At 56.7% G+C, this 27,893-nt stretch overlaps 1 protein-coding gene across 4 annotated transcripts in view; it reads left to right on the top strand.

Annotated features, from left to right (window-relative positions):
* Positions 1–27,564, top strand: part of LOC101674062 (actin-85C-like) — a 31,065-nt gene extending 3,501 nt beyond the window's left edge. For 2 of the 4 annotated variants that reach the window (XM_004759628.2, XM_004759627.3), the window contains 8 exons: positions 5,003–5,141; positions 8,559–8,687; positions 11,714–11,824; positions 14,426–14,510; positions 17,969–18,130; positions 19,811–19,999; positions 22,067–22,248; positions 27,126–27,560. In XM_004759628.2, coding sequence (XP_004759685.1) covers positions 5,028–5,141; positions 8,559–8,687; positions 11,714–11,824; positions 14,426–14,510; positions 17,969–18,130; positions 19,811–19,999; positions 22,067–22,248; positions 27,126–27,269 — 1,116 coding nt within the window. In that variant the 5' untranslated portion in view covers positions 5,003–5,027 and the 3' untranslated portion in view covers positions 27,270–27,560. Of the gene's footprint in view, positions 1–5,002; positions 5,142–8,558; positions 8,688–11,713; positions 11,825–14,425; positions 14,511–17,968; positions 18,131–19,810; positions 20,000–22,066; positions 22,249–27,125 lie in introns of all 4 variants that reach the window. The other 2 variants (XM_013059860.2, XM_013059861.2) reach the window with 2 other exon arrangements.
* The last annotated feature ends 329 nt before the right edge of the window (positions 27,565–27,893 follow it).

Genomic DNA, 27,893 nt, shown 5'->3' with positions numbered 1-27,893 from the left:
CTTGACCTGGCGCGACCCCACGCACTGGCGGCCTCAGAAGCGCCAACATCCCAGGCTGGGGGGAAACCCACCTGCTCCCCACACTGGCTGGTAACTGCCTTTGTGCCTGTGGGACCCCCGACTTCGGCCCCGGAGCCCCCGAGCGCGCCCTCCGCTCATCGCCCCCAGCCCCCGCTCGGTGTCAGCACGTGCTCACCCCCAGGGCTGTCCACGGGACGACCCACACGTGCACGGCTTTCTCGGAGAGGGACCAACTGTCCCCGTTTGCCCAGGACCCAGGGGTTTCTGTTTTCTCGATGTGAAAACTGGGATAAATCTAGAGAAACCAAGACAAGCTGGTCATTTCATGTAGACTTTGCTCCCGAAATATGCAGGCTTGGTTTTGTTCTGACTGATTTTGTACCACAAAAGGGCACTGGGCATCTTGTGATGCCTTTTATACATGGTCTGTTCGTTCCGGAGGGGTCCGGGCACGGCTCGACTTCCTTTTCCGCAGCCACCGAGTCGCTCCCGCGATGCCTCTGTTGTCAGGCTCCCGGGGGCTGCAGGGCTTTGCTGGGTGACTCTGATCTAGTCCCAAACATTGCTGAGGGCAGATGGAATTAGGGCAGTAGGGCTGCAAGAAGATTACGGCTTCCCGAGAGGCTGGGGGAGAGAATAAGAGGGAATGCGCTGCAAGCTGGGGACGCAGCGGTCACACCCCACTTCTGGAATCCAAAGTGTTTGTGCTGCGGAGTCTTGCCTGGAAGCAGTGGACGTCAGAATCACCCAGACGGTTTATTAAAATGAGATTGCCGGCCCCGACGCCCAGCATTTCTGATTCCGTAGATGGGGGGTGAGGACAGAGGTGCTGCGTTTCTAATGAGCAAAGTAAATCCTGCTAGTCTGGGAGCCATGCTTTGAGAACCAACCAGGGGTTGTCAAGTGTTTTCGGTACGTGGCCACACTGTAAATATTTCAGGCTTTGTGACAACCTGGTCTCAACTGCTTAGCTCTGCGGCGATGCTCCCAAAGGAGTCACAGGCGGTATGTAAGTGAACGAGCATGGCTGTCTACCAATAAAACTTTATTTACAAAACAGTCAGTGGGCCAGATCCAGTTCACGGACTGCAGCTTGCCAAGCCCTGGTTTAGACCATCACTCTGTGACTTCTGATAATGTCCTATGCTTCTCTGTGTTGTCCGTGTGCTGTGTATCGGTGAGCCCGTGGCTGTGAGCCTGTCGACAGCACTGAGCCCGTCACAGAGGGTGTGAGAGGGACCATTGGTTTAGAAAACACAGACAGTGAGACAGAGTGTATCAGTCAGCTCTTGCTACATGACGAGTGTGCCCAGACTGGCTTACGGCAACAACTGTCTCATTATTATCCATTAGTCTGCGTGTCGACTGGGTGAGAGTTCTGATCTGGCCTCTCTGGTATGCTGGAGGCCACCCAGGAGGTCACCTGTGCTGAGTGATTGGAGAGGGCAGCCCGCACCTGTCCGGCGGGTGGTGGGCGGTTGGCTGGCTGCCTCAGTCTCTTGCGCACGGTCGTCAGGACAGCGAGACGGGGGCTACAGTGCTTCCTGATGGACGCTACCTGCCTCCATCACACCGTGCCAGTCACCGGGGTCGCAAATCCAGCCCAGATTTAAGAGCGGGGAAACGGGCTTTCCTTTGTAACAAGGGAAGCTGTGAAGAACGGACGGCTGTTCACAAATCAGGGCGCAGGTGGAGAGGTGGGGTAGGGATGCGAGCTGCGTGGGATTAAGTCTCTCTGCAGCGTTCAGGAGATGGAGATCTTCCCTACTCCCCTGCGCCTGAGTCCTCATTGGAAAGTCGAGAGTGGGGACCCCCAGCCCCACGGCGGTGCTGGGAGGGTTACAGGTGCTCACTTAGACCTGTGTCCTGCATGAGCAAGTCCTCTCCATTTGTTGAGATGTGTTAACATCTCAACGAATGCGACAGATATGATAGCAGCGGGGGCGGAAGGCATCGAAGGCCCTCGAGGCCATCGGAACGTGCCTCTCACGTACTTCTCCAAGGACTGCCCTGCCCACCCCCAGCTCTGTGCTTTGGCTCGTCTGCTCCCCTGTCTGGGATCTGGCCAGGTCCTCGGAAGCCAACTCAACAATGTTGCCTCTTATTTAGAGCCTTTATCATGATGAGCCAAAGTATCTTCAAAAACAAACAAACACGGATGTGTTTCCGCTCTCGACTGGAAACGCCTTGAGAGAGGAGCCCGGGTCTGGCCCCACGCCAGAAGTCGCGTCTGCAAGAACAGCCATTCAAACCCCGTGCAGTCGTCGGGTGTGTTTCTCCCCACTTCTGCTTAGACACCTTGGAAGCCAGCCAGGGGGATTTCCACGAAAGGAAGGACTGTTAACAGGAAGTGTGTAAGCACGGCACGTTGGGTTCCCTTCCAGCTCTGCGTGGCCTCGCGGCTGGGACATCACCGCAGGGAGCCTGGTGTCGTTTTCTTAAGAAAAACAGATAGGAGGGGCGCCTGGGTGGCTCAGTGGGTTAAGCTGCTGCCTTCGGCCCAGGTCATGATCTCAGGGTCCTGGGATCGAGTCCCACATCGGGCTCTGCTCGGCAGGGAGCCTGCTTCCTCCTCTCTTTCCCTCTCTGCCTACTTGTGATCTCTGTCTGTCAAATAAATAAATAAAATCTTAAAAATTTTTAAAAAATAAGTAAATGTGCAATAGTTTTCCGTGACATTTAGTTTCCAGATCACGACCGATCACGACACGATGATCGTTACTATAGGGGGAACAAACCCTGTGGACCAGGCACTGCTCCGGGTTCCCAACACCCACGGGGCTTGTGTCACGTCTCCGTGCGCCAGATGGAAAGCCGAGCTCAGCAGTAAGTGCCCGCGGGCTTGGCCTGACCCGAGTGCCCGAGGGCTTGTGACCGGCCCCGCCCTCAGCTCAGTGAGCCTCTCCTGGTCAAGCGAGCTCTGCCGGGACAGGCACAGACTCTGGCCCTCACCGGAACAGGAGCTACAACCTTCAGGCAAAGTTACAAGAAAATGTACAATTGAATGAAAATGGACCGTGTTCTTTCCAACAGCATGTAACAGCTAGCGACGGGAAGAGAAACCGGCAGAACGAAGGGAGTAATAGTGACCACGTTGGAAAGCCCTCTTGGGGCTGTGGGCCGCATCTCAGCCGAGGCTTGAGAAGGGCCCAGGAGGGTGGGGATGGACCCCCTTTCTCACAGCAGCAGGGTCCAGCGGCCTTGGCCCCGTCCTGTGGCCGCAGGAAGAAATTGCCACACACTGGGGGGGCTCCAACGGCAAGAACGCACTCTGTCCCCGTCCCGGGGGCTGGCCGTCCGAGGTGACAGTGAGGACAGGGCTGGTCGCTTCTGGAGGCAGAAGGCAAATCTGCTCTGGGCATCCTGCCCAGCCCCCAGCCGCCGTCAGCGCTGTCGGGCGTCCCTGGACTCGCGGACGGGTCGCTCCGGCCTCTGCCCGTCTCCACGTGACCTTCTCCTGTGTGTGTCCACTTTGCTCCTCTTCAACAAGACCCCAGGCACTGACACAGGACCTGCCCTCACGCATGGCCTCCTTCAGCCTGATGACGCCTGTCAAGACCAGATTTCCCAAGGTGCTGGGAGTCAGGACACCCACATGCCTCCTGGGGGGACACTAACCCACCGCATCCCTCACGGGCCCTTCCCCTCCACGACGGCCTCACGTGGGAATGCCGTGGCTGCTGTGGGTTTGGGGAAGGTCAAGAACACCATCCCGGGCCCTCAGGGGCGTTTGACCGAGGAACGCCCGGAGGCCGTGGCCGGGCGTGGGCCGGGCCAGCTGCTTCCACGCACCTTGGTGCAACCACGGCGTCCCACGGGAGGGGGAGACCAGTCTGCCAGGGTCTGAGCGTTCGCCAGTCGGGCATCATGGTTAAGTCGTGGTGGCCTGGCGTGGGGCTCTGCGCTCAGAGACCGCGTGGACCAGGTGGTGCCCGGTGACTCGGGGATGCTGATCACGTCGAGGAAAACGTCCACCACAAAACCACAGTTAAAAACCTCTGCTCTGGGATAGATGGAAGGTGTGTGCGTCGTGAGGACGCAGCTCTGAGCATCCCCTGCCCCGGGTCCTGCCCCCACGGCTGTTCTCAGGCCCCGGAAAGAAAGGGGCCCCCGTGTGGTTTGCAAGGACAGCAGGAGCAAGCACCCCGCGTCCGCGACGGCCGTGCGCGATTCGCAGGTTCTGGGACTTATTTCCACGACGAATGAATATACAGACGTTCTCTACCCGCAAAGTAATGAAAATTGCCTTAAAGGGACAAAAACATTTGTGATGATAAAGGTTTCGTTAAAATGCTGTATTCAAAAGAGAAAATGGATTCGTTTATTCTGAGGGTAACCAATTTTTAAAAAACCAATAGATAATAGATCTGCACTAATTATCAAAACATACCAGGGCAGCTGCCGGTGCGGGGCTGGGGGGCGCGTGACTGTCTTCTCGGTGCCTTCTCCTGCCTTCCGGACCTGCAGAGACGGAAGGGAGATGTCTGGAAGCAGAGGGAGGGGAGGGATCGGCCTCACCCTGGGGCCAGGAGCCCAGCAGGGTCCCTGGGAGAGGTGGGATCTGGGGTGGGGGCACAGGGAGAGCCTGCAGTGACCACCAGGGCCACCGGCTCCTCCCGGGGTCTCCCTGCCTAAAGCCTCTGGCTCAGTGAATGGGAAAGAAGGCGCCCGTGAAGCAGGTCGTGGACTGCGCCAGAAACCAGCAGAGGCCGGGTCCTAGCAGGAGCTCTGTAGCCCGGGAGCTCTGTAGCCCAGGAGCTGGCCCCAGCCCTGCCGCCCCCAGGCAGCCGCCCGCACAGGATCGTGGATCCCTGCCCTCAGCACCCACACAGTGGCTTGGACCCGGCAGGGCCCTGCTCTAGGTTTGGAGAGACACCCGCCGTGCCATGAGGTCGGAACCCGTGTCCACCCTGGCCCAGCCCCTGCCCCTTGGTCAAGCACCTCGCAAATGGCACGAATGACCATGTTGTGTCTCCCGCAGCCCCGCCCGGGTCGCGCACAACGCCATGAACGTGCCCCTCGTCTGTGACTACGGCTCAGGCTTCAGCAAGGTGGGCTTCTCGGGCATGGAGGCCCCCCGGGCCGTGTTCCCCACCATCCTCGGGAAACTTCGACACGACGTGAGTGGCTTCGACCTCGGGGGGTGCCCAGTGCTGCCGGGGGGCTGTGTCTGTCCCCATGTCTGTCTAAGGCCCTACGCTCTCCTCCCGGTGGGTCCCCAGGAGCGGGATTGCTGGCTTGTGTGGCAATTCGGTATCTAAGAAATTCAGATTGTTGTGTCCAGATGTTCAGGATAAGTCACGCTTCCAGAAAGCTCATGCAGATTAACCCATCACATCTGCAGACCAGATGCCGTGCTCGTCCTCCGGGCCTTCCCCGGGGCGGCACATGGGACTAACTCCCACCCGCGTGGCCTTTGCAGGGTGATCTCCCGCCTCCCTTCGGGGGCCCTGCCCCGTCCCCACACGTCCCCCAGCCAGACCAGCTGTGAGCCCCCAGCTCACGCGAGGACCGTAACTCCTCGGGTTGACATGAGCCTGGCGGTCCTACGAGGAAGGTCCCACGGTGTCCCTGCTCCCTGAAGAGGAGCCGGGAGCTCGAGAGGTGACCGGCCTGTGACCCTGTGTGAGCACGTGACAGAGACAGGACCCACCGAGTGTGAGGCCGCAGTGCGGAGTCGCGTCCTTGGGGAGATTGCCCATCCTGAGAGGGAGCGGCGGGGTCACGCGAGAGCCCCAAACATCACGGGGCCCAGGAGGCCCGCGCCCAGGCCCTGCATCGCTCGGAGCAGTTCCTGGCAACGTTTCTAATCAGGCAGCTTGGGTTAAGACGGACATTCCGACGTGCGACCGGCTGGAGGCCGGGAGCAGCGTCCCTGCCCCTCTCCGAGTGCGTAACGGCAGGCGCCTGCCTCCTGGCTAGTGGGCGGACGGGGCTGTTTCTTCAAAACGACAAGCTCAGCGCTGAAGAGTGGGGGCCGTGGGGCCGGGAGACCCCCATGCGCTCGCCGCTCCCCGGCCTCAGCCCTCGGGTAACTTGGGGCAAATGGCCTCCAGAGCTCAGGTTCCTCTTGCACAAAATGCAAGCGTGCACGCCACGTCGGGCCGCCGCTGAAGTGAGGGGGGGGGCCTGTGGGTGAGCTTAGCACGGCGTCCGGCCCATGGGCCGTGGGGAGCCGTGGTGGAGACCACACCGAGGGCGGGGACCATGACGAGTGTGCGTGTCCTGGGACAGCCGTACCAGAGCTCCAGGGACCGCTGGCTTCAAACCCCAGAAGCTGGCTCTGTCCCAGTTCTAGAGGCCACAAGTCCTCAACCAGGTGTGGGCAGAGCCACACTCCCTCCAGCCTGCTGGGGAGGGGCCTCCTAGCTCCTCCGGCTGCTGGGGGCTCCCGGCGCCCACGGGCTCGCGGCGGTGTCCCCTCCAGCCTCTGCGCGGTCTGTCCTCTTCTCATCTCTGTCGCGGACCCGCCCTCCCCACACTCTTACCTGGACACTCATCACCGGTCATCCAGAATGTTCTCCTCTCAATATCCTTAAATCAACCACATCCGCAAGGACCCTGCTCCCAAACACAGTCCCCTCCACATAGGCTCTAGAGGGTGGAGGCAGACACAACTTCTGGGAGCACCTTCCAACCCATTAGAGTTGGGTTCTGCCACTGTCGATAGGGCCCACCCCTGGCCCGCGCTGCGACTCTCAGGCTGGGACCCACCCCCCATCAACCACCCCAACAGATGCTGCCGACCCGGGCACTAGGGGCAGACTGAGGGGGGAGGAGGGGGCAGGTCTTCTTTGCTGGTTTCCTGCCTCTCCCCCAGCTCCGCCCGGCCTCCTCTGAGCTCTCCCTGCTACTCCATGTTCTCCGCCTCACGATCCTGGGGTCCTAGTCTCCGGGCACCTCAGTGTCTCCCCCGTTGGCTCGTTCAGGCTCCCTGCGTTGTGTCACCAAAGCCGCACAGTCAGTCCCTCTGTTTGCAATCCTTGGCGTGGCACCTCTTGCCCCGGCAGGTGTGGTCATTTGCTCTGCGGGACGAAAGCTGGCTGTGGCACCACAGCCCCGGGGGAGGAAAAGTTCCTGTTCACTGTGCGAGGAGTGGGAGGCAGGGTTAGACATGAGAGAGGTTACGCACATGATAAAGCACAAGGTCTCAGGGAGAAAGACCAGATTCCTCGCCAGGGTAGACACGGGTGACCACAGTGGATTTCCAGTGCAGAAAGTGACCCACCTGGACCTCGGGGCCCAGGGTTGTCTGGCTTTGGGTCCTACGAACCCCTCGGCTGCCGCCCTCCCAGGCCTTAGGGCCGGCCCCTGGGCAGCAGGAGGTGAGTTTCTGTCTCCAAGGGGAGTCCACGTGTGACAGGACGCTCCGGGGCACTCACGGCTCCACGGCCCCTCCCGTGCCCTTCGGTCCCGTGGCAGGCCGGACGTGAGACCCCTCCAGGGAGCCCCGCGGCCACGTAGAGGCAGGCCCTCAGGTCGCCGTGAGCCCAGAAAATGTCCGAGGCAGGCCGGCAGGGATGGCCCTTCACGCCAGCCTGTCCTTTCTTGTGACAAAACGCATTCCCATTGGCGGCTTCCTTGAGTCGCACCCCGACAGGCAGGAGACGGAGCTCGGAGCAGGCCTGGGCCTCCTGGCTAGTGCTTCTCCCCAGCCCTAACCCTTCTGCCTAAAAGACGAAACCGCACCCTGAGAGGTCGGTGCACCTGAGCTGTGGCGACCTCCAAAATGCGCCCTGAAACCCATCCCACCCGAGAGCGGCGCAGGACCGCAGCCCGACGCCGAGGCCACGCTCCCTGCGGGACGCTCTTCGCCCACAGCTGAGCACGGCAGGGACGCCCTGACAGACGCCTTTCTGGGCAATGTGGGGGTCCTTGCAGGAGTGACCGGTTAGCATCCCCAGCGGCTAACCCTCACAGCCTTCTAGAACACACACCCCACACCCTCTCCTGAGCCCGGGCTCGGACCTGCCCCCGGCCCGGCAGGCACCCTCCGCCTTTCCCGTCACACAGGCGTGTTCCCGGCTAGGATCCGCCCTTTCCATCCTGGGCTGGTGTCTGCTTCTTGGTCAACACAGACTTACACACGGCCCGACGGTCACACCCCTGCTGAGGACGGAATAAGTGGTTTCCTCGGCCGTGAAAGCCGCTCGGTCCGTCTTCCTCAAGAATCACGAAGTCAGTGAACCCGTAGACCCTCCCCCTGCCAATTTTCCAGAGCACGTGTAGAAGCTGGTGTCCCTCCGGACCCCTCCCTTACTCCGTAGCCTCCCCCGCCCCCAGTGACGCACCCGCAAGCAGACAAGGTGAGTGTCCTCAGGAGCTCTCCTACCTTGCAGATCATCTGCTAAAACCTCTTAGCCGCATCTTGAAATTGTGTTCAGGCTTGAGGCCACGGCAGCCAGCGCTGTGACCTGGAACGGTCCCCCAGTGGGACATCAGGGCTCCGAGGCCACATGCACATGCACCAGCGCAGGGGAGCCGAGTGGAGGGGAGCTGCCCTTGACAGCCCATGGGTCCTGGCCTGTGTCTTTCAGAATCTGTTGGTGGGGATGGAAGAGGAAGACTGGTTCATCGGCGACGAGGCTCAGAAAAGGCGACGGGAGCTTAACCTGCAGTGTCCTGTCTCGCGGGCGACCGTCACTAACTGGGACAACATGGAGAAGGTGGGCTCAGCTTCCGTGGCGGGGGACGCGCTCCCGGACGTCGGTGGCGTTCCCGCTGCCCCGGAACCTGGGGAAGCAGGTGTCCCGGCCTCCGGGGCTCTCCGTCCCCGCAGACACTACATCACGCTCCTGATGACACGGGTTGTGGAGTCAGACCCCTGAGCCTGAATCCTGTCTCTGTGACTTACTCTCTGTGTCATTTTGGAAAATGAACCCTCCTCCCTGGCCCTGTGTTTCCTTATCTGTAAGAAAGGGTCTAATTCTTCCTTGTGCGTCACACGCGCGCGTGGATTGAAGGAATGGCGGGCAAGGGATCCCTACTCCACGCCACACCCAGGACGGCCGTTTAAAAACAGCAACAATAGAAAATGGCAAGTGGCAGCCTCAGGACCTTGTGCGTGGATGGTGGGAATGTAGAATGGTGCAGCCTCTGTGGGGCACCATATGGTGGTTCTTCCAAAAGTGAAAGGACTGAAAACAAGGATGGGAAGAGACATCCCCACACCCATGGCCAGGGCGGCGGCACTCACCACAGCCAAGACACGCCTGCCCGTTGGCAGACGGACGGGTGAGCAAAATGTGCTGGATACGTACGGCGGACTATCACTCAGCCTCGAAAAGGAAGGCCGTTTGGACACCGGCCACAGCATGGCTGGACCTCGACACGACGCTCCGTGAAATAAGCCGGACAAAAAAAGGACCCGCGCGGCACGATCCCACCCTTAGTCGGCAGATTCACAGAAACAGAAAGCGGGCGGTGGGTGCCAGGGGCTGGGGGAGCGGGGATGGGGGGTTAGGGCTGAAGGAAGACAGAGTTCTGGTCGAAGACAATAAAAAATTTCTGGAGACGGGAGGTGGCAACGGCTGCATGGCCATGTGAAGTGCTTCCTGCCGCTGAAGTGTACACTTTCTTAAATGGTTAGATCGACCAGTTTTATGGTGTGTGTATTTTACTGTAAGAATAAAATGCCTTAGTCCAGCACAGTACGCATGTAATGAGTGTGGCTATTTGGACGACTCTGTCTCAGGATCGGAAGGTTCTGATTTGGGTCTCTGTATATGGTTGACGCTCGCATGCTCCCTGGGAAGAGAGATTAACTTTCCGTGCCTCATAACAAGCCATCCTGAAACTCAGAGGCTTAAAACACTGATGGCCGCCTAGTACCTCTCATGGTTGCTGTGGGTCAGGAATCTGGCAGTAGCTCCATTGGGTGGTTCTGGCTTGGGGGTCCCTTGTGAGGCAGCAGTCAGGGGTCGCATGGGACCGCACCATCCGAAGGCTCGACTGGGGTTGGAGGAGACGTGACCAAGGCGGCGCCCCGTGCAGCCAGCAACGTAGTACTTCCTGGGGACCCTCAGCAGGGCCGCTTGAATGTCCTCACAGCTTGGTGGTTGGCCTCCCACAGAGGGAACAATCAAGTCGGCGCGGCTGTGGGCCGCAGCCTGAAGGCCACATGCCCTCGCTTCTGCCGTACTCTCTAGGTGACACAAGCCAGCCCTGGTTCGGCATGGGCAAGGTCTGCCCCAGGCTGGATGCCGGGAGGCGTGTGGCCCTGCGGGCCATCTTGAAGGGTGGTTGTGGGAAGGTCCCTCCCAGATGCTCTTCCTATCTGCTCAGCTGAGGTGGTGGCTGTGGTGTGGCCGCAGCCCTCCAGGAGTGTGTGGCAGGGGATGCAGAAACTGAAGCGGTGTAGACAGGTCTGGAGTGTGCAGCCCCCCAGCTCGTGGGACCCCGGCCACCTGGGCTGCGGCTTCCATCCTTCCTTCCCCGTCCTGTCCCATCACCGAGCCCTATAGAACGGACTTCCTGCGCTTCTTCAGCTGGTTCCGGCCCTTGGTCCGGTTCTTGCCTGAATACCAGGATCATTGCAACAGTCCACCCCGTGAGGCCGCTCCTCCTGCCTCACCCCTCAGTTCAGCCCCACACAGCCTGCGGAGTGCCCCTCCTCCATCTGATCCTGCCACTTCCCTGCTCCTGTCCGTCCGCAGCTGGACGTCCAGCCACCATCTCACCCCTCTGGCTTTTGCTGTTTCCCAGGCGCCATCTTGTTTGTGCTCTGTGGCCCGGCCCCAGGCCCCTCTTTCCTGAGATGCTTCCCCCCCCCGGAACTTCCCCCAGGGAGGGTGTCCCTGACTTCTGTTTTCGATTCTTCATGGAGCCTCCCTCCCCAGAGGCAGGCAGGACCTTTTTCCAGAATAACTAATCATTGCTTCTTGAACACCTACCGTGCGTCAAGCACTCTGCTGGGTGCTACGGCCTGAACCGTGTCCCCCAGTTTCCTCTGTTGGAGCCCTGACCCCCAGCACCTCAGAAGGTGACCGCATTTGGAGATGGAGTCTTAAAAGATGCAATTAAAGTAAAATGAGGTCACTAGGACGGGACCTTATATGATCTGACAGGGGGTCCTTCTAAGAAAAGGACATTAGGACACAGATGCCCACAGAAGGACAACCCCGTGAGGACACAGGGAGAGGACAGCTGTCCACACACAAGGACAGAGGCCTCAGAGGACCTGGCCTGGCTGACTTCCCACCTCCGGGCCTGGGAGACAATAATTCCTATAGTTTAAGCTGCTCGGGCTATGGTACTTGTCATGGCAACCACAGGAAACAAATGTCCTAGGCTTTCTACAGATGTCCTGTTTGGCGATCAGTGATGTCCTCATGATCCTCTAGGAGGAAGGGAACATTTTCCATTTTAAAGATGAGTCAACGGCTCGTAAAGTCAAGTCGCTCGTCCGGCGCACACCTGGTGCCACGGTCCGCGCTGCCTGTCTTGGGGCTCGTGTCCGCACACCAATGTTTGCTCCCCTCCCTGCTCGAGGACGGTACACAGCGGAGGGTCTGTGTCCCGTCTGCAGCTGCGCTGTCTTTCCTGCCGTGAACCCCACAGCGAACCCCACAGTTATATCTGCTACTGCAGAAGCCGCTTGCAGTGTAGACAGGATCTGCCCCCTTGCCTCCTTGTCAGTCCAGGAGCTGGACTGGGGCTCACTGAGACACCGTGTCGCCTTCTCTCGCCGCAGATTTGGCATCACTCCTTCTACCAGGTGCTCTGCATCGCCCCCGAGCAGCATCCTCTGATGGTGACCGAGCCACCCTCAAACCCGATGTCCAGCAAGGAGAAGATGTCACAGGCAAGGGGCTGGGAGCTGGGCGGCAGGGCCGGGGAGGGCAGCAGCTCCGGCCCCCTCCTGAGCCTCGGGATGCCCTTGGGGCATCACCTCTCTGCTGAGCAAGAGGCAGACAGGGGACAGATCTTCCCCCTTTGACTTTAGCAGTGAGCTTGATGGCCACCATGGGAGAGTGCACCAAGGGGCAGCCGTGGGCGACGAGTTTAATGTGACTTGTTGGGTCAGACCCAACGGCTGGGCTGTGGCGGGGCAGTTCAAGTCCCGCTGCACAGACGGAGACACGGGCGTGTCTAGGAGCAAAAGTGTTAGGGCTGAGGCCGCAGGGCAGTGGGCTGGGGGACCCACTGCCTCTGACCTCAAGGCCTGACCTCACAGCCTCACCCTGGGTCCTGCCCTGTGGGGGATCTGCTCGGAGGTCCAACCCTGACTCGAGAGCTCCCAGCTTCCCCCCGGGCCCACTCTCCAGGAAGGGGGTTAGTGGTAAGCGTGGAGAGATTGACCAGGTTGAACTGGACTGAACTGGTTCTCAGAGGTCGTTAAGGACAGACTGGTGGGAAAAGGAGGGTGTCCCCCCGAAGGCTGCAGAGTCTTCCTTAGGGCTGGAGGGGGGTCCAGGTCGGGGGCGGGGACTGCAGGGCTGCTGCTGGCTGTCCAGGTTCCAGTTACAACTAATGAGGACCTCTGTGAACTAATTAAGCAAACAGCAAGTTTCCACCACCTGGCCCAGAGCCCCTGGAGCCCAGTGGCATCTCCTGCAGTGAGCAGCGACCCCAAGGGCAGGCCAGGGCCCACGCTCCCGCCTGCACGTGGAGGAGGCGTGCTCTGCGGCCCAGAAACAGAGCACCAGCAATCAGAGCACAGATGTGAGCTGTGCCTCATTTAAAACAAAGCCCGGAGCGGGCCGAGGAATCTTCCTCTGCACGTGGACGGGGAGATCACAGAAGTGGGCCACCGTCGGGCTCCACACGGACAGGGGCACAAAGCCCACGGCCTTGAAACGGCAGGAATCCGATCTGAGAACCCCATGTGCCCATCAGGGACCCAGTGAGCTGTGGGAACAAGAGAGAAGCAGGGTTGTCCCCAGCAGGAGGGGGATGTGTGGATCCCAAACTGTCTTAGGTTTCTCCAGAGAATCAGAATGGTGGGACACACACCCACACCCACACACATACACACACACACACGCATGCACACACACACGCACACACACAGACATAGAAAGAGACGTGGTCTACGGGATTGGTTCGTGTGGTTATGGAGACTGACAAGCCCCAGGATGTGCACAGGGAGTCAGCAGGCTGGAGCCTTCTGGTCTACTCTGATCTTCAACTGATTGGATGAGGCCCACCCACCTTAGGAAGACGACCGGCCGCATGTCTGGGTACTTGTCATGGCAACCACAGGAAACAAATGTCCTAGGCTTTCTACAGATGTCCTGTTTGGCGATCAGTGATGTCCTCATGATCCTCTAGGAGGAAGGGAACATTTTCCATTTTAAAGATGAGTCAACGGCTCGTAAAGTCAAGTCGCTCGTCCGGCGCACACCTGGTACCACGGTCCGCGCTGCCTGTCTTGGGGCTCGTGTCCGCACACCAATGTTTGCTCCCCTCCCTGCTCGAGGACGGTACACAGCGGAGGGTCTGTGTCCCGTCTGCAGCTGCGCTGTCTTTCCTGCCGTGAACCCCACAGCGAACCCCACAGTTATATCTGCTACTGCAGAAGCCGCTTGCAGTGTAGACAGGATCTGCCCCCTTGCCTCCTTGTCAGTCCAGGAGCTGGGCCGGGGCTCACTGAGACACCGTGTCGCCTTCTCTCGCCGCAGATTCGGCATCACTCCTTCTACCAGGTGCTCTGCATCGCCCAGCGTCCCCACCTTGCGGAGAATCGTTCCCTCATCAGCCAACTTCACGGAGGCAGTGCCCTGCCTACCACCCCTGCCGCCTCCTCCCTAACATTCTTGTCCGCTGGTCTCCCGTGTGTACGGACAACATCCACATAAGGGGGACGCCTTGGGTAGCCAAAGCAAGGATGTGTCCCCCCGCCCGCGCCCTCGGCCCCGTGCACAGTCAGTACCTAGGACAGCGTTCTGGACCAAGCTGTGTGTGGACTAAGCGTCTGGTGCGCAGGTAACACACAGTAACGGAGGGTTTGCGGTCTGTATCATAGAACACGTAACTCATCCCATGTCCAAGTGTTGGGACTCGTGTAACGTCTGCCTATCGTCTCAGAGCAGAAAGAACAGCAGCCAGGAGGCGCCAATGTGGACTCCATAGAGGCACTGGGAGTTCAGCACCGTCCGCATCCTGATGACATGGTGGCCCAGAAGACGCTGGAAGCCCCTCAGTCCCGTGACAGTCTATTAGGTCTGCCCGTAGGGTCCCTGGGAAGGGTGCAAGCCCACATGACAGACTGGGAAACAGCGCCCCAGAGCTCTTGCGCCAGGCTGGGATGAAGGCCAGTCTGTGCCCTGACTCCGTGTCTGGCTCTCTGGGGGAGCCAGGTGCCCCTGCAGAGGGGCTCCGAGTGTCCTAGAACCAGGGGAAGACTCACCAGCTCTTCCGTACACTGGCCTGACCGCCACTGCTTCCCGTTCCTTCTCCACAGATCCTGTTTGAGACCTTCAACGTGCCCGCCCTGCACTTAGCCAACCAAGGAGTCCTGTCCCTCTATGCCTCCGGCCAGACCTCCGGTGAGTGGCCCTCTTGAAGCCCACGCCGGTCCCCTTCCTCCCTGCCAAATAATAAATAGAAGGGTCCACAAGACACACCGTGCGCGGCCCTCCTCCCAACGGCCCTCCCTTCCTCCTGGAGAAGCCTTTTGTTTCCAGTCATCTCACGTTGTTCCGGAGCAGCTTCATCGAGGTGTCATCGGTGTGCAACTAAGTCCGAGTGACGAAGGCACGCAATGTGAGAACTTTCGACGTGTGGACACACTCGTGCTGCCGTCAGATCAGTCAAGATAACAAAAGTATTGGACGCTCCTAGACGTTCCCCCACTCCCCACGCTGCCCCGCTCCAATCTGTCCTCACACGAGTTTGCAAATTCTGGAATTTTGTACAAATGCTGTGGGGTATGTTCTCTTTTGTCTATGGCTTCCCCCTCCCTGAAGTAATTCTTTGGAGATTCATTTGTGCTGCCGTTTATAGCAATGGTGCATTTTTTTTTTTTTGTATCACCAAGCAATATGCCATTGTGTGAATGCCCCGTACTTTGCAGATTCATTTACCTACGGATGGACATTTTGTTTTTTTCCAGTTGGGAGTTACTATAAATAGCGCTGCTGTGGATATTTGCCTACCAGTCTTAGCATGGACATACGCTTTCATTTCACTTAGGTAAAAATACCTAGAAGCCAAATGATTGGGTCACAATGGAGGAGTATTTGAACTTTTTAAAAAATCCACCAAGCTAGCTCCCAGCATGGCTGCACACTCGGCTTGCGTCCCGCTAGCCTCGTGAGCGTGGCGTGGCCAGTCTTCTTCGTGGCAGCCCTTCTAGCAGGTACACGGCATCTTGCTGGGGTTTGGACCTGGAGGTCCCTGACAAGCAGGGGCAGGGAACGTGCCTTTGGGTGCTAATTGGCCACCCCCTTGTCTCCCTTGGTGCCATGTCTGTTCAAATGTTTTGCCAGATTTTCACAAGTTCTTCATCTTTTTTTTTTTTTTTTTGATTTTAGGATTTTATTTCCTTATTTATTTGAGAGCAAGAGAACGAGCGCCCGTGGGCGGGGGAGGGGACAACAGACTCCGTGCTGAGTGCAGGGCTCGATGCTCAGTCCCAGGACTCCCACATCCTGACCTGAGCTGAAATCAAGAGTCGGATGCTCAACCCGCTGAACGACCCAGAGGCCCCTGAGCTGTTCTGTTCATCCTTGAGTTTTGAGAATTCTTTGTGTATTCCCAGTACAAGTCCCTCACCAGGTATATGTTTTACAAAGACTTGCCCCTGGCCTCTGGCTTGGCTTTTCATTTTCTTCAGCATGTGCTTTGAAGAGTAGAAGTTTTTAATGTCACTAAAGTCCGATTTACCCCTTTGTGTGTGTGTGTGTGTGTGTGTATTGTGCTTTTGGTATAATATCTAAGAAACACACGCTGAACCCAAAGCTTTTCTGCTTTGATTTCTCTCAGTGTGGAATACAGATGTGTATATGGAATATGGTACAAATCGAGTGTTTTTCTGGTGCACATAGATGTCCGGTTGTTCCCACACTATTTGTTGAAAAGACCCTGCATTCTTCGCTGAATTATCTCCATGTATTTTTGGGGAAATCAGTTGTCCATATACATGTGGGTCTAGTTCTATACTCTGTTCTGTCCCATTGATCGATTTGTCTACCCATAGGTTGATACCACATTGTCTTGATTACTGGAGCTTAATAAGTCTTAAAATAAGATAATAGTGCTATACCTTTTGTCTCTCTTTTTTTAAGATAACATTTTGACCATTCCAGGTTCCTGAATATAAATTTCAGAATCATTTTGTCAATTTCTACCAAAAAACTGTCTTTGGGTTTTGATCAGAATTTCGTTGAATTTATAAATCAGCCTGGGGAAAACTGACGTCTTAACAACATTGTGTCTCCTGAGTAATAAATATGATATAACTCCTAAGTTTTCTTAATTTCTCTTGGCAGTAGTTTGCACTCACAGTGTAAAAGTTGTAGAAAGCATTCATCGGATTTGTTCTAAGTATTTCATAAATTTGATTCTATTATAAATGGTAACTTTATTTCAATTTCTAATTGTTCAGCCCAAGTATATAGAAGTACAATCGGCTTTTGTATACGGATACTGTATCCTGGCACCCTGAGTAAACTCATTTACTAGTGCTGGTAGGATTTTCTGCTTAGGCAACCATGCCGTCTGTAATTTTACTTCTTTACTTCCAAACTGGGTGCCTTTTAGTGTGTGTGTGTGTGTGTGTGTGTGTGTGTGTCTTGCCCCATTGCTCTGGTGAGAATCTCCACTGCAACACTGAATCAAAGCGGCGGGAGCAGACACCCTTGTCTTATTCCTGACCTCAGAGGGAAGTCATTCATTCTCACTGAAAGACTGAGAACATTGATAGCTGTAGGTTTTTCACTGATGTCCTCTATCAGTTGGAGGAAGGTACCCTGTGTTCCTAGTTTGATGAGAGTGTTTTTCTTTTTAAATCATGAATGGAGGTTGGATTTTATCAAATGATTTTTTTCTGCCTCTGCTGATCAGATCATGTGGAACATTCTCTTTTATTTCTTTACATGGTGACTTACATTAATTGATTTTTGAATATTAGAACAACCTTGAGGTCCTGAGATAAAACCAATTTGGTCATGACATGTTATCCTTTGCATATATTTGCTAAAATTTTTAAAGAGTTTTGTCTCTGTGTTTACGAGGGATCTTGGTCTGCCATGTTCTCTCCTTGTGATGTCATGTCTCCCGGGATCCCTGAAACCATCCTTTGTTGTTTGGTGCCCTGGATCTTGAAAACTATTGATTCCTGTATTTCTGTTTTAGGTGTGTATGGGGGGAACCCACTCTTTGTTCCCTCCCTTAGCTAGATGAGGACGCCTCCTTGACTCATTTTTGCTTCACTTTTAAATGTGAAATCCTTGGTTACCAGATCCAGCACGTGAAAGAGGTCAACCAGCCAGACCCCTGATCCGCTCTGGGTGGTGCCATGAATCACCATTTCACACAAAGTGAAGCCTGGGTTTCCATGACCGCATCACTTTTGGACTAGCACCGAGAGGTGTAGTTTGCTTTGCTGACCGAAACATGTGCCCCTCCCCTGCATCCAGACTCTTCGGACATCCAAATGCCACCCAGAGAGTCCCAGCTCCTGCATTGATACCCAGATTTTTAGGGGAAAAGCTGTTAAGAGCGGAACATTCTTCTTCCTTTTACCCTTTGGCAACTGCTGCTGATGTCTATATGTCTAGTTTAAGAAGAATATTTGCAGGTTTTCTGTCCAAAACAGCTGGTCCCTGGTCTGGTCTGGATAAGCTTTATCCTTGCGCACTGCCCTACAGAAGAGAGTTTTCTCCCTAGACCCTTTGCTTTCCCTCCAATGATTCCCCCTTTATCCTCTCTTCCTGCAGGCTTGACAATCGACAAGAGATGTCACGAACCCTGCATTATAATGCTGGTGTGTTCTCTTGTCTAGGAACAACTATTGAATCTGGAGAAGGAATGACATACTTTGTGCCCATCATTGATGGCTGTCCCCTGCATCAGTCGACCATCCAGATGGACATAGCGGGCCAAGACCTTACATTGTACCTCCTGCAACTGTTGACAGACAGTGGGCACTCGCTGGTGAGCAGAGGTAGGACGTTGCTCTTCTTGGCCAAATGAACCAGTCCCTGGGGTGTAATATTGCCTGCTTGGCTTACTTAACCTGTAGCCCTCAACTTGCAAAGCTAAAGCTACTTAACCATGGTTCAAGTTTTATAAACAACTCCATTTAGTGATTGTGATGGTGACGGTGGTGATGGTGATGGTGGTGATACTGGTGGTCATGAGGGTGAGGATGTGGTGATCATGGTGGTGGTGGTGGTGATGGTGGTGATGAGGGTGACGATGTTGATGGTGACATAATGATGATGATGACTGGTTAAGCTTTACACAGTACTTACTTTGTGCAAGACACTTGGCTGAGCAAACACTTCACATACTTCCTGTCATTGCTTCATGCTCTGACACCAGGAGGGGGATTAGTTATCTCCCCTGCAAGAGGAGGCTTAGAAGAAGTAGGTGACTTCAACATCACATGACTAGCAGGTGTTTCCCCTGGGAGATGAACCCAAGGACTCCAGATGAGAATGCGTCTGTTCCACTTTTCACCCACTTCCTGCGCTAGGTTCCCAGACGTATAACTTGCGTGACACCCGCTCCCCACAAGCCTGCAGTGGTCCTCCCAGGCCAGAGGTCTGTGTCCAAAGCCACACAAAGTATGGAACGCTTCAGAACAGCAGCGATTAGAAGAAAGCAAGGGGAAGTGAGAAGGATCAGCCAGGACGAAGGCTAGCACTTTGTGGACAGCTCACACTTACCAAGATCCTATGTGCATTGTCTCATCCCGTCTGCACGGCCGTCCTGGGAGAGGAGATTCATCCCAATCTTAGAGATGAGGAAAGGGAAGGTTAACGAGAGAGCGAACTTGCATAAAACCAAGCTTGGTAAATGGCAGAGGCAGGATTTCAACCTAGGTTCCTCTCACCAAAGCCCAGAGTAGGTGAGGAGGAGGGACCTGCCAGGAGAGTGCAAGGTCCCAGAAGCCAGGGAGCGAGAGGGGAGCGAGAAGGGAGCGGCAGGTTCTGGAAGAAGGAAGGCAGGACAGGCGCAGACGGAGCGGTTGAGGGGGAAGGGTGAGGGCCGACGCCGGGTGTCAGTGGCTGAAGAATCAGGGGGGATTTCTAGGCAGGCAGGTGCTGGGAGCTCTGATCCAAATTCAAAAGTAGCGGTAGGCAAAATAGAAAACCGTAACACCGAAAGACATCGCAGGCTCTAAAACCCATGGTCAGCCAGCCAGAAGGTGGGAGGGTGTGACCTTCCAGATGTTTCCGAGTCAGGGGGCCTGGCCGGCTTGGGCGGTTGTCCACAGGAGGGGGCGGCTGGGCGCTGTTTGCAGCCGACCTTCCCAGCAGGTCGGCATGGGCGCGCCCACAGCGGCCGGTACTTCAACAGATGCCAAGACTGGGTTTGATTTTCCAACCCCCTAAAAACACACACCGTACACGGTAGAAATCAACGTAGGATGCTGATGTTGCCCAAATGCTGGTGTCACACTTGAGGACCCTCTGAGCCACCATTCTCGTCCACAGGCCTGGGCCCCAGCACACGGTACAGACCAAGAGCGGCTGGGGTCTGAGACAGACACGGGAATAGGCTCCGACGCTGGCGCCACGTCCCCACCCCGAGGAGCCGAGTCTCCAGGAAGATGCTCCCTGGGGGACAGAATGTTCCTGCTAATCATCCCGGTCACGCCCTTTCCTGTCCCCCATAGGTGACTGGGAGTACATCCGGGACATAAAAGAAAAGTGCTGCTATGTGGCTTCGGACTTCAAGAAGGAAAAAATGAAAGCCAGCTCTCCTTCCTACGCGCGCAAGTTTCAGCTGCCCGACGGCCAGGAGATCACCCTGGGGCCGGAGAAGTTCCTCTGCCCCGAAGGGCTTTTCCAGGCAGACCTCATGGGTGAGTGGAAGGAAGGGACCCGGGTGAGCCCAGACGCAGACCGCGGGGCCACCGGAAGGGGGACGCAGCCCAGCACCCAGGAGCGACCGCTGCTCCGAGTACAAGGTGGAGCCCCTCTCAGAAGTGCTGGGACCTCCGCGGTCACTTACTAAGCGTGTGCGCGTGCCTGTGACTTCGGCGGCCCCTGTTCGTGGGCTGGAGGCCTCCGTCCCCTCCCATCTGACACCGTTCTGTTAGAGACGAGGAAACCCAGTGCAGAACACCGAACAGTTGTCAGGTGTCCCTGGGTCCTACGCGGGACTGCACGTGTCTTCCGTTACGTGTTAGTCCTACTACCCCCTACTCACAAAATAATTTGAAATATATAAATGGAGACAGATCAGGAGAGTTGAGACCATAGATCTGGAAGGACCTTCAAACGTTTGGCTGATGGAGGGATTTTTTTTTTAATTCTGGTATAGTGACCATGCAGGGTTGTTGTGTTAGTTTCAGGCGTACAATACGCTGACCCGGTGATGCTAGACATCCGCTGGTGCTCCTGACGACAGGCGCACCCCTTCGACCCCACCTCCCGCTTCCCCATCCCCCGCTCACCTCCCGCGAGTTCTCCGCAGCTAAGGGTCTGTTTCTTGGTTTGTCTCTCTGGTTTTTTTTCTTCCCTCCCTTTGTTCATCTGTTTTGTTTCTTAAATTGCTCATTCATGTGAAATCACAGGATATGTGTCTTTCTCTGATTTATTTCACTTCGTCTTACACCTTCTAGCTGCATCCGTGTTGCTGCCAATAGCAAGATTTCTCTCCTTTTTATGTCTGAGTCGTAGTCCTTTGTGGATGCGCGCTTCCCCTTCTCTGCAGCCTTGTTTACGACGGCCAGCCTGGGGAAGCCGCCGCACTGACCTGGACGTATTAAACCAGAACTCAGTTGGCTAAGTTCCCCGGCAGGCAGGCCAGAACAGGGGAAAAGTGATGGATTAGAAAATCCCCGTTGACTGGGAAGATTTCCAGGTTGTCACGGAAAACTAAATATTTCTTGGAATCAATTTTTTTTAAATAATTGCTGACATTTTATAAGAGACCAGGGGAATAAAAGGACTAAGCCACTTCCTTGGGATGCGTGCCTTGTAAGGACATGACTTTTGCACCTAGTGTAGGTGAGCAGGTGAAAAGCGCCCCTGCTTTTCCCATTGGACTATGCAGGGGACAGAGGCTTCAAACATGACACGTGCCCCCAAAACATTAAGTGGACCCATGCAACCGACACTGAAGGGAGTCCCTCCCCCACGGTGTGAATTCACATCCCCCCCCCCCGCCCGAGTCTGGGTCGACCTCAGTGAGCAGAGACACAGCTGACACCTTGACAAGAGTGGAGTGTTTGCAGCCTGAGCTCGTGCTCGCTGGACCTGCCACGTCCCGGATGATCCAGAAGACCCACCATTGCAGACTTCACCCCGAAGCTGCACAGTAGGTAGGAGCTATCCCACACGAGGAAATCGAGACACCCTGCCTCTGTCTCTCAGGGCTGCTGCCGTCAGAGCTGTGTTTGCATATATGGACTAATGATGAGTCTGGAAACTGTGTTAAGTCGACACGTTGTGGCCATCATTCCGCAATGGACACAAACATCAGGTCCTTCTGCTGTAAGCCTGAAACTAATACAATGTTGGTGCCAATTATACCTCACTAAAAAGTTAATAAGTTTTTTTTTTAAAAGGAGGAATCAGTATAATTCTTCAGGCCACCTGAGCAAGGACATCCATTCCTAAAGTAATCGATAGCATGGCATTAAAAGTAATAACCGCCAGTCGCATTCGGATACACACCATGTCCGAGGACAGCAGAGAACGGATACTTAGTTACCCAGCTGCTGGCTGTTGAGGCCCAGGGTTGTGCCATGTTGTTGAAATCCGTTAGAGCCCTGGGGTCACGGTGCTGGTGTCCGCCCCACCCCCCACCCCCCAGCTCAGTCTGCCCCTTCCTGGAGCCACAGAGGAATGAGCCCGAGGGTGCTTCGGGCTGGGCGCCCGGTCCCCACACCTCTGCTTCCCCCCTACCCCCACCGTCTCTACAGGGAGAAACAGCCTGGGCATCCACATGAAGGCCTTCCGGAGTGTCAGCTCCTGCAGCCCTGCCCTCTGGAAGATTCTCTTCGGCCACATGGTTCTGTCCGGTGGCACCGGCTGCTGTCCCGGCCTGCGCTTCCGGCTGCAGAGGGAAATAGCTGCCCTGGTCTCCCCCACCATCAACGTGAAGGTACGGTGCCCCCCCCCCACGACCCTCCCTTTGGAAACTTCCTGGGTTCAGGCCACAGATATTTCTAGAATCCCAGGGTTCCTGGTGTGCCTGGCATGCGGGCGGGGGCTTGGGGAGGGATCCGTGAACCGAAGTCAGGAGAATCCGTGGCTTCCATTCCAGTCGGGGGAGGGAGCCGTAAGCAGGACCAGTCAACACCCTGGGAAATGAGTGTGTTAGGAGAGGGCGTCAGCCGCGGGCTGGGGGGCCGCTACGGGAGGAAGGGCGAGGGGCCAGAGTGGGTCTCCCAGAGAAGATGCTTGAAGGCGCAGGGGAGACGCGGGGATAGCTGAGCCAGCTCTGTCGGGCCGAGGGAGCGGCCCCGGGGGCGGCCCAGGGCTCTGCTTCCAGAGAGAGGGGTCCGCAGGGGTGGGGGGCTGAGAGCTGAGATGCTGCGTGAGGGTGGCTGGGCGGCCTCCGGGCTGACCGTGGGGGCGGGGCGCGGGCCTGCAGGTGCAGCTGCAGGGTGGGCCCGTGTTCCCGCGAGGGGCTCTAAGGCCAGGGAGACCCCAGGGAGGGACGTAGACCCGGAGGACCAGCTCAGGTGGCCGAGGCGGAGGGGAGGGAGGTGACGGTGCAGACACAGACCAGCTCTCAGGGCCGGCGCAAAAGGCCAAGAGTCTTGCCTTAAAGCTGGTCACCTGCGGGAGGAAAGCAGGGACCCCGCCCGGCTCTGCCCCTGCACGCGCTTCCCGCCCCGCTCTCCCCTGTGAAATTGTTATCTATGTGTTTCCTTTTAAATTAACGGCCTGTATTTTTTAGGGAAGTGTTAGGTGTGCAGGTAAATGGAGTAGAACGTGTTCCCATGTCGCTCCCACCCCCGCCCGCGGCACGCACCGTCTCCGCGGCCACACACCTCTCGCCCGAGTTAGTTTGTCCCAGCCGGCGAGCCGACAGCCACGCGTCACGGCCAGCTGGGGTCCGCAGCCGGCGGAAGGCTCCTCTCGGACTGTACGCCCCGCAGGTGTGAGGGACGTGTGACGGCAGGTGTCCACGGTGACACGATGACCCTGAGTCCCTCCGTGCCCTGAGACCAGGACCATGTCTGCGCGGTCACCCCAGCCGGGCGCTGGGGTCCACCGGTCCCTCGCCGTCCCCTCGCCGCGCTTTCTCTGGAATGTCGTGGGCGTGAATCCCACAGCGTGCAGGATTTTCAGACTGAGTTCTTCCCAACCCCATTTTCCAAAACTGCTTTTCTTTTTTTTTTTTTCTCTTTAGGAAAGTAGCTCAGGGTCGTGGCAGAGAACATGTAAGCAAAGTCTGGGTCCCAGGTTTAGAATTTCCGGCCCCGTTCGCACAGTGAAGAGCGTACCTTCCCCTCGGTCCCCATAACTGGACCGAATCCGCTCCGGCACAAGCCCTGCCTGGCTGGCCGGGGCTGGAGGGACCGAGTCGCCCAGGCACTGTGGGCTCGATAATGGCCTCTCCCCGTCAGCGACCCTGGGCCAAGGGCCGCCCTGCCCCCAGCTGTCCTCCAGCTTTGCTCTTTGCTCACTTCTGGCCTCACAGTCTCTGCCGCACACAGTGGCTCATCTCAGAGCTGGGCCTCGGGCTCCTGGACCAGCCGCATGGGTGCCCTTCATGGGTGCTTCTGCGGCGGGCTCGTGGGAGCCCCTGGCAGGGAGACGCCAGCTCCCTCGTGCCCTGTGGCCGGTGCTCACGGCCCCCCTTTGCAAACGGGCGGCAGGGGCTGAGCCGCTGTGCCGGAACTTCTGTCCCTCCAGACCCGTCGACACCATTTTCCCGGACTCCACAGGACACTCTGCAACACCCTCCCCCCAGGGTCCAGAGGCAGGACGTGTGGACGGACTGAATCCCCTTCCCTGAGCTTCCCATCCCTGCCAGCTGGGATTTCAGATCTGCTTGCAGGCACGGCCCTCTCCAGGAGAACTTTCTGGCTCAGCCCTGCCCGAGCCCCACCTGCTCTCTGGCATCCCCTCTTTCCTCCCTCTGCCCCAGCCTGACTCGGTGGACCGGGGCGCACCGTGAGAGCAAGCCCAGAGCAGCCATCCTCGTTCCGGGGGTGTCTGTCCCTCCTTCCCCCCGGAGCAGGCAGTCACTGGAATGACAGACAAGAATCGGGAACCCCAAGGAAAGCAGACTCTTCAGCTGGAACAAGTGGACAGGAGCAAGCTCTCTTTCTTACACGGCCTCGGGCCCCTTGTGCGGATAGCGTAGGACGCAGCCGCGCAGGGGAAACCACGGCCCACGCTCCTTCCTCCACACCGGCAGCCCCCGCCCGAATGCTCGCGGCCGCCCGCGCTGCTGTGAGAGCAGTGCGCCCCACCAGGAGTTCCTGAGTGTGCGGTGTGCCTCACCTGAGCGTAGGCTGCAAAGATGTCCGTGATCTCGGCAACCTACCGCAGGCCTGCCTCGTCACCCCCGAAGCCCGCAGCCCCCTCACTCCTTTGCAGGCGACATCTCAACCGTTCACCCTCGGCCTCCCTGTGCAGGTCCTGTGCCCTTCGTGTGCTGGTCACTGCCCTTCTCTTGGCTCTTGAGAGCACTCGGGGCTGTTGCCCACAGTGAGCCTTCACTGAATGCAAATGTAAAGTATGGCTTAGCCCAGAACAGAAGGAAAGGGAGAGTCACAGCCTGCCTTTGTGCAAAGCGACCTGACCCCCTCTGCTGTGGGAATTTGACCGCTCCCCTTCCCCTACAGCTGGGCTGAGCTGTGGACCAAGCTCTTCCATCCACCCCTCTTCTGAGTCCTCAGGAACCCCTCCCAGTACCCCCCAAACTTCTCGGCACGAGGCTGGAAGGTGCAACTGGTCCCCTTAACTGGGCTGAGACTCAGCTCCGCCACAGCCTCATTCCCCCCCATCTGCACTCTCCGTGGAAGGGACGGGAGGTAGAGCTCGTGAAACCCTCCCTCTGAAGGAGAGAAAAACTCCGTCCCTAAAAGGAGCTCATCCTCCTTCAGAGAAGAGCTGGTTCCCACGAGGCCAACTTGGAAAGTCATCAGACCTCCCAGCAACCAGGATTCTGCTTGAACGACGTGCTTGGGATAAAACCTCAGTCGTGATTTCCCCTTATTTCTTTTGAATGGCTTTTCCCTTAGGATCCACTTCTAGATGTGGATTTCCCGAGCCAGAAATGTGTGCACAGCAAAAGCCTGTTGGAACCTATGGAGTAGCCGGGCTCTGGGCTGGTCGGCACAAGACAGACAGCGGCACACCCGTGTCTGCTCGTCCTGGCATGGGGACAGAGGGCTGCTCTTTATTTATTTATTTACTTTGCCTTTTTGGAAATGGAAGGATAGTTGACCCACACACCATGTTGACCCAGTGATGCTGAAAGTCTGTCTCTTGTGTTTGCTGTTACATTGTGTCAATGTTATGATCCCTATAAGCATGGCTGCCCCTGCTACCATGCAGCCCTACCCCAGGGGTACTGACTCTGCACCCGGCCATCCTCACCTCGTGACTTATTCCTTGCCTAACTGGACACCTGGTCCTCCCTGTCTCCGCCCCCTGTTTTGCATGACGCCACGGTTTTTAAGAGACTCATCCCAACGGAACAGATGGAAAGCAAATCATTGTTCTTACTTATTTCTGTAATGACTACTGAAGGTGACTTGTTCTGCAAATGTTTCCCAGCTCTTTGTGGTTTTTCCTCTTTTTCTTCTCTCTCTCTCTCTCTCTCTCTCCTCTATTTTTAAGCATATTATTGCTTATCTCAACCCTTTGGGCATTTTCCTGTTGGTTGGGTTGCGTTCTTCCAAATGCATAAACCACCCCCAGTTTTGGGCAGGCTTTGTTTGCTTTTGTGTGTGTGTGTGTGTCCAGAGAAGACACAGACGGAGTAGGTGACTCTTACAGGTGACAGCCTATTGGTAGCAGCAAAGACAGATGGGGACTCCGGGTGCCGGGGACTGGCTCTCTCCTCTACCCAATGCCTGACACCGAACGTGCTCTTTCTCCCCCTTCTGACACTTCCTTGTTTTTTTTTTCCCTTTAAAATTTCTGCAATATTTCTTTTCCTAACCACTAGCAACAAATGCCTCCCAGCCAGGCAGGGTCCTGTGGTGCGACAGAGCGAGAGTAACCAAACCTGATACCTTGTCCTCCATCAAGCCATCCTCTAGCCAGACCCTGGGCTTTCCAAGTCCTTGCTCCAAATCCCTTTTCCCCACGGACTCTGCAGTCAGGTGTTTGCCTTGCTGTTTTAGAATAAGGCTGTTCCGGTGTGGGGTGTCTACATGCCTTTGGGAAAGTCTGTGAACGCAGGAGGACGGCGCCTGTCTGTCCTTGAGCAGGTGGATTTAGCCTGGAGCCTCAGGGGTCCCACCTGGGGATGGGCATGGTGATGTGTGGCTCTTCCCAGCACAGAGGGCTCTGGGCTTGGGTCGGAAGCCCTGCTCTCCCAGAATCAAAGGCGTCCGTCCTCGCCGAGCCTGAGTATGAAGCGACAGGGATCTCTCCAGGTTCTTTGCTTCCCTGTGGGTTTTGTTGTGCTCCTCTGTATTTGCTAATTTTCCTGCAAATCACGTCTGCCTTCCACATCGACTTTGAATACGTTGAAGATGTGTCATGTGATTTGGAGTGAGTCCGAGAGCCAAGGGTGAGTCCTTTCTGCTCTTGCCTCTTTTATCCTGTAGTTTAGACCACAGGCGGACATGTGGGGACCGACCAGCATCCTCGAGAATTGGCATAACCGGTATTTGCAGGGAGGGAAGAAATGACCACCCACTAGGTTCGCTCGGGGGCTGCAGTTTTTTGTCCCAGATGTGGAGTAGTATTTTGATTCTGGCTTCCTCCCCTCTCTCCCCCTCCCCCACCCTTTCATTCCCCCCTCCCCTCGCTCTCCCCCAACCCCTCGTCCTCTGCCCTGTCCAGGTGTCCAGCTGCCCCTCTTCCATACACAGCGCCTGGCTGGGCGGCTCCATCCTGAGCTCGCTGTCCACCTTCAAGGACATGTGGGTCACCAACAAGGAGTATAAGGACATTGGTGCCTCTATCGTCAGGAGGAGAGCCTTCTGATTTGTGGCTTTGTGTGTCCCATCACTTGCCCCATCGATGCCAAGCCCAGGCTGAGCCCCAGCTTGGTTGAACGGATCAGAGCTCAGAACCAACTTGAACGTGGGGGGGCCCTTCCTCGCCAGACTTCCGTAGAAGTGGTCAATAAAGGACAGACGCTCTCTGTCTGGGCAAGGCTTGCAACATCTTGGGGCACGGACTCCGCTAACACAGGGTGGTGAAGGGGAGGGCATTTCTGGGGACCCCCTGGAGACCGGTCAGCACAGCTAAGTGTGTGACAGTAATGACTATCCCCCAGGCTCAGTGCCATAACCCAAAGCCTGTTCCCCCTCACGCTGCATGTCCGTTGATGGCCAGCAGGGCTCTCTCCAGCATCATCTTCACTCCAGAATCCAGCCGGCAGAGCAGACACTGTCTGGAACATTGTCATTTACTGTGGGTGAGCATAAGAGTGCCCTGGTGGGCCATGAAATGCTCCAGCCGGACAGGGACATGGGGCACATCTGCTCAGTTAATTGGGCAGAACAAGTCACATAGCTCCAAACCACCTCAGGGACCAGGAGGCGCCATCCCACACAGGAGGGACAGGGCAGATGCTCTCGTTGGGGAGGGCGGCAGTTGGGGCAT

Source organism: Mustela putorius, unplaced genomic scaffold (assembly GCF_011764305.1).
Source record: "Mustela putorius furo isolate JIRA1106 unplaced genomic scaffold, ASM1176430v1.1 tig00000127_pilon_pilon_pilon, whole genome shotgun sequence".
NCBI classification, from domain to species: Eukaryota; Metazoa; Chordata; class Mammalia; order Carnivora; family Mustelidae; genus Mustela; species Mustela putorius.
This window is presented reverse-complemented; position numbering and strand designations above follow the sequence as displayed.